The 6,668-nt window shown below is 38.6% G+C and overlaps 1 protein-coding gene across 1 annotated transcript; it reads left to right on the top strand.

Annotated features, from left to right (window-relative positions):
- Nucleotides 1-1,718: 1,718 nt before the first annotated feature.
- On the top strand, nt 1,719-6,400 carry EPDR1 (ependymin related 1; the record flags this gene model as incomplete). Its single annotated transcript, XM_026843818.1, has 2 exons — nt 1,719-1,929; nt 4,270-6,400. Coding segments are annotated over 2 exons (402 nt in total), but the record flags the coding sequence as incomplete, so codon positions are not given.
- Between the last annotated feature and the right edge of the window lie 268 nt (nt 6,401-6,668).

Genomic DNA, 6,668 nt, shown 5'->3' with positions numbered 1-6,668 from the left:
CTGTGTCAGTGGTGGGTAAAGTGATTCCTGTCTGATGCAATTTCATAGTGTAACAATTAAAACTGTAAATTGTTTTATCAGCCCTATTTTAAATAATCTCTACATGCCCCCCAAAAGAATGTTAAGACTGCAAAGAGAAACATACAGGAGTTGGGAAATACCACAGAGAAGGTCCCCTCTTGCTTTTGTGCATCATCTCTTTGATTAAATGGACTGTGCACTGTTTTCAACCCGCTTCCCATCTTGCTGATGGCACAAGATGAATACCGTTAAGGGATAGCATGAAGTGAAGTGGAAGACACCACTGTCCGAAGGACACCCAAGCTATCTATTTTTTTTTTTTTTCAGGAAATGGAGGCAGCATCATGAATGAAGCAAGAAATTACAGCTGGAAAGAGGCACTGTTACAGATAGGCAAGATGAAGCTGTTCGAGGGAATTAATACCGTCCCTTCCTTTTCTCTAGAGTCACTGTGTAACAGTAGACTGTAGCCAAATATTGAGCTAAGATATTCACAGGGAGCTTCTAATAATGAGTACACAGTTTTGGGGGGGCTTAGAGAGTGACCCTTGGGTCTCCTTTGTGAAAGGTGCAGAGCATGCATGAGGATGCTTTGAGTTGTGCTTTGAATGACTTATCATCTGATAGATAATGCTAAGTATGCTGGAGAAGTGTGGCTTCTGGTGTCTCTGGCTGTGTATTAAAATCAGTTGATACTTCTGATAATTTGGATTTCAGTTTCTCTCTGTTTCTGTCCCCAGTTACAAGGTAAGGATCATACCACCTCATTTTTATAGCTATGAAGCAAAGTCACAGTGTTTGTGGTAGACCCAACTGCTATAACTAGTAACTAGATGAAAATGTCCATGAAGAGGTTTATCATCTCTCCTCAGAGCAGGAATCAGTCACTTCATACTCTACAGAAGATAGTTTTTAAAACCTTATTAACTATCCATTTTGTTGACCTCAGTTTCTGGCCTCTCAAGCTCACTGATCTCCACACATTTCCATATCTCTGCCTTAGTATTTTGCTCCTCTGATTTCTCCTTTGTCTACTTCTTGAGTCTGGTGGCTTCCAAAGTGAAACTTTGTCATTAGGACAGAGAGCTTCTCAGTTCTGCACTTGAGACCATGCACTTCTCCCTTCACTGGCATGTTCCACTAAGCTACATGGGTCACCATGGAGGAGCAGCAGTGAGGATGACATATACCACATCTAACCAGCACAGAGAAAGGCTCTACCACATTCATGGGGAATTGAATCTGTCCAGCCTGTGCAAACAGGTTTTTTCAGAGGCTTATAAGTTAGCCAAATCCGGGCAACTTTTAATAAAAACTTTTCCCCTGCCAAATTTCAAGTCCTTTCTCCAAAACATGGAGGCACTAGAGCTTTTTAATGAAACAGTTATTAAAAAACAAAACTAGGAATAATAACATGTTTTTCTCCCAGTTGTTCTCAGAAAAGTTGTTCTGTTGTTCTCAGAAATGGCTGAAGCAGTTCAGCCTGATTATTTATTTTGGAAAGAGTTAGCTGAGACAGACTTTAAGCATGGGAAATTTCAGCCCAATTGGTTAGCCTTTCTCAAAGTTTGGCAAAGTGTAATGTAAGTGAAAATGATCTTATACTGAGAAGTCAAAGGCAAGCTTACTTATTAGCATTACTATCCTTGCTGAGTATAGAAAAAGACTATATTAACTGATCTTTTTTTTAATATTTCAGATTCTTTGAGTATATATTGCTCTACAAAGATGCAGTGATGTTTCAGATTGAACAAGTTACAAAGCTTTGCTCAAAGATTGCTCTGACAGAGCCATGGGATCCATATGATATTCCTGCCAATTCAACTTACGAAGATCAATACTACATTGGGGGACCTGGAGACAAAATTATGGTACAGGAATGGTCTGACAGAAAACCAGCCAGGAAGTGTATGTGCATGCTTTTGTTTCATCTTAATAATAATCATTGTCTCTGCTACCCAGGAAAAAATAAGATTATTCACGTTTCACCCCAGCTTTCCATAGTTTATAAGGTTTGCTGGAAGAAATAAGAAATATACCCTGTGCACAATGTATCATTTTATTATCAATGTATTTTTTTTAACAAAATTTCATATCTCAGATGGATCAAGGGACTTGATTGTATTTTAGTTCATATTATACAGATTTTGGCATGGAACAGCATCATTTTGCCTCTGAATCTAGCAGCCAATATCCTAAATTGATCTAAAGAAGAACTGGTACTATAATTAGGGGCACACTCAAACTAGAGAGTGCATAATAGAAGCAAAGCAGGTGTCACTGTGTGTCTACACACTACTATCAGATGATCTCATAGAATACATCCAATAAATAGTTCTGCAGCAATGGACATTCTTAATGTGCACCTAAGTTTTGTTATCTGCCACACTAGTAAGAAAAATCTGTTCTCAAGTCTTAGTTCTGCACTTAGCAGCTGAACACCTACCTCAAAGAAAGCAGGCTTGGTAGCATCATACTTTAATTTTTTATTCAAAATTCTGATAGAAGATTTGTTGAGGAAAACGAGCCTTCATTTCTGGATACTCAAATCCAAACTCATTGAGGCCAGAATGTTTTTGGTATATTAGGATGCCCTGGAGAGGTATGTTCATATACTGCACAGCTTGTCAACCTTTCTTTAGGTACTGTATGTGTGTTTCATGTCACAGCTTATCTATTTCTGATAATGTGGTTGCCATACAGCATATGACACAATACTGAAAGGACAGAAAATAAATATGTTCGATTGCTACTGAGTGTGAGAAAATAAACCTCCTTGGGACTGGAAAAAGTTGTTACAGGCATCACTCAGAGGAACTGATTTATGACCTCAGTAGATAATTTTGTATTTTAACCTCATGAGTTTCTGCTATCAAGAGATCTCAAATACATAAACCAAATGGATGAAGTGGTGTACGATGGAAGGGGTAAAGAAAGATCACAGAAGAGGTGCATGGAGTTAATAAAAGAGATTTAAAAGTGAAGGGTAATCAAAGGATACCATTTTGATAGTACTGACTACTGAAATAGCATAGTCATGGATGTAGAGGTGAGGCAGAGGCTGCGGGGGAAAGAGAGTGAAGGAACACCTCTGAAATAAGCACATTGTGGAATTAAACTAAGTTAAAAAAAGGGACTGACTACATCACATATGTGGAAGAGATCAGCATTGAGTGAAGTCTTGAAATAATGAGCTGGTAGAAATGTTTGAGAGGAATAGGAATTAAAAAATTAACATGGTAATGATGATAGATGATGGTAAATGGAAGGAGTGAGTTAAAACAAGGCAGAGGTACTGGAGTTGTATTTGGGAATGTTGCTCTTTTAATGAGACAATCCCTCTGTGCTTAAGACAGTAAGATGGAAAAAGGTGAAACAAGGTCGTGTTTATTTGGATTAAAGATGTGGTGAGTATCACCAGTGTAATAATGACAGTTAAGACTATAGGACCAAAAGCTGTGGAAGCAAGTTGCTATGTCTGTCAGTTGTAGTGCAAAGGAGTCCCCGGCACAGCAGAGAAGTGCTTTAGGGTCATTTAGATTAGATGTTGGGGGCTATGGTGTAGGGGAGAACTTTGTAGAGTAGGGCTGAGGGTTGGACTCAATGCTCCCAAGGGTCTTTTCCAACCTGAATGATTCTTTGCTTCCTTGGGTAGTGAGTGCAGAACTTCCTGTGCACAGAAAGGAATCAGACGTCCCACATAATTAAGGGGACTGTTTTAGAGTGCCAAAGGCTGTGTGGAAGGCCAACACTGCTTTCACTAATCACACCTTTGAACTTGTCAAGAATGTAAGATGAAACGCCCCCGTGCTACCGAAGCTGATAGCACCAAAATTTGCCTTCTGGGAAAACAAAGCATTTCATTGCTTTACTAGTGAAGTAAATGCTGACATGAAAGTGGCATGAGAGATGGGAGAGATAAGACTTGTGCAGAACAGAGCTAAATTTGGGACTAAGCAGAACTGTCGATCCTTCAGTACACGTATACTTGAGAGGTGATGTACTGATGCCATGACAGTATCATGATTTGAAATGTGCTTGACACCAAGATGTTCAGGTTTAAGATCATTGCAGTGTCCAAATTATACCAGTTTTGTGGCCTTTCTTGGTGTTGCCATTCATACGGACAGAACTATGGGCAGTTTCAGCCTATAGGCTTGAGGAGTGGCTGGCTTTTTGACTGACATCATTGTGATACATTTATTCATTCTTGTCATCTAAAGTAGTTGCATTTCTGCTTGGTTACAGTGGAATCCTGGGTCGGTGTTTACACAGTCAAAGACTGTTACCCAGTACAGGAAACCTATACAAAGAACTACAGCGTGACAACCTCCACTCGCTTTTTTGATCTACAGCTGGGCATTGCCGACCCCTCAGTGTTTACCCCACCCAGCACCTGCCAGACAGCCCAGCTGAGGAGGATGAAAGATGAATGCTGATTATGGACACTGGCTACCCCAGGCAAACAAATATTATCGAAGAGGATGGTTATTTATAGTCAGCTGCTGACGTCTAACCTGATTTTTCAAGCTTATTGTTGCTCTTTTGGGAATTGTAAGTTTTCACTTGAAGAGGAACATAAACATTTAACTGAGTAAAATATGTAACACAAAAGATATCTTTCATCACATTAAGCTGTTCAGTGATGCACTTGCAGTTTTATATAGTTAACACTAAGACAATATTTATAGATATTATTTATTTAAGCTGTGGATGATTTTCCTTTTACAAAGGTTTCATTATTTTTCAAGAAGATAAAGCATAAGCAGACTGCAATAATGGTAACATCTAGAAGGAAAAGCTAGATTCTGTTGTTGTTACTTCTGGGAACTTGAGGGAAGGGGAAATATGTCCTGGGTAAGGCTTCATCCCTCACTGAAAAATACCCCATTTTAAAAAATGTACATCAAAACTGTGGGAATTCATTCTCTTGCTTTTGTTTTGCTTTGTGTTTGTTTCTTTCTGCCCTTCAGGAAGCTGGTAGTCTAATGTTTGAGATGATTTTTTTCTTTCTGAAAAGAAACTGGAGTAGCTCTATTCATGTAATGCTAGCTGGCATACAAAAAATACTTTTCTGTTTCTTGGGAGAATGGCGTGAAAGGAAGGGGAGGAGGGAGAGGTAAACCCCCCAAAAAGTAAGCCAAATTTTTCTTGCATTTACTACACTTTTGGTGGGTGTGATGAGACATTTTTCAGTCATATTTTACTTTAGCACCCACTTTTCAAGGCAATACTAGTTTTAACCTATGCAAAGAGATTAAGAGGTACTGCACTCTAAGTGGCTTTAGTATTTTGTAACTATTTTCAAAAGTCTTTACTCAAAGAGTATGGAAACACCTTTATAATTCCAGGTAGAAATGAAAAAAATCCGTTCTGAGTGGGTAACTAGTAAAGGCTAAAATCAGCATTCACACAGTGCCTGGTGATCTGGATGGAGTGAAAGACAGAGCTGTGTGACCAGTGTGGGGAGGTGGGAGGAGGAATGGGAAGGAGAGGTTTTAGACATCCTCTGGGCGATGTGACTGCAAGGTACTGCAGTCTGAGAATTTACAGTCTCACTTTCTTTTGCACCCACCTTATTGGTGCCTGCCTTATTTGCTGTTCCGTCATCATCTCAAACCATCATCTCCACATACTTTTCTGGTGGGCAGAGTGAAAGTTTCCTTAAATAAATAAATATATTTAATAAATAACCAAAAAAGCGCAAGAAGCGCACATATTTTGCTTTAGAAAATTCAAACCAAATCTTCATGCACCTTCAGGCCCTCAGAAGTGTGGAATGATGATGGGTTTTGCACTTTTACCAAATGAAATGAATTGGCTTGTTCCGTAAGCTTAGGCATGCATTTTATTTATTATTTGCAAGTACATTTAAAGCCAGATTCATGTCCTCTTGCATGTGTTGGGTAGTTGTTTTCTCCAGAAGTTGTATGACTGAAAACAGTGCAACACTGGGAAGTTTAGTGTCTCTGAAGGAGAGATGCTGGGCAGGCCTTTAGTGCTTTTTATGCTCATAGCTTTTTGTACGTAAGCAAGTGGTACAGCAGTTATTTTGCTTTCACAGTTGTGGTCAGAACAGCATTCTACTTTGCCTTGTGCCTAATGAAAGCATATACACATACCTACTAAAATTTAGGTGGTTCTTTAAAAATTTTTTCTCGGACATGACTATTACACTGAAACATGCTAGTGGAAAGAAGGATTTGGTTTTGTTAAATTTAGAGTTCATTTAGCCTGTACTCGCCTTCTGTATTTTTTGTGACAACCTAAATGCTAACTACATACTGTTCTCATTAGGGTAATTATTAACATGCATTTCTTAATATCTGTGTCTTGTTAGAATCTGGAAAATATAATAAATCTGGCTAACAAACATGAAGCTGTGGTACTGTATCGTTTGGGACAACTGTTGTGGTAGAGCAGATAGCTGAGTAATCAGGGTGTTTGTATTATGTTTTGCTGACAGTGATATAATTTCTAGCAATAACATTAAATGTTCATTTAAATATGAATTTGCAAAATTCTGGTACACAGAAGTGCTTTAAAAATGTTGCCATGACATACAGGGCAATTTTCTATGGCTAAATATGTACCTCTAAAACAATGCTGTTGTCTTTGTATTTATGCTCTGCAGATTCAATAAAGAG

This window comes from Athene cunicularia (genome assembly GCF_003259725.1).
Source record: "Athene cunicularia isolate RWA chromosome 2 unlocalized genomic scaffold, athCun1 chr2_part2, whole genome shotgun sequence".
Taxonomy (NCBI): domain Eukaryota; kingdom Metazoa; phylum Chordata; class Aves; order Strigiformes; family Strigidae; genus Athene; species Athene cunicularia.
Note: the sequence above shows the minus strand (reverse complement) of the source record. Positions and strands in the feature narration are given on the sequence as shown.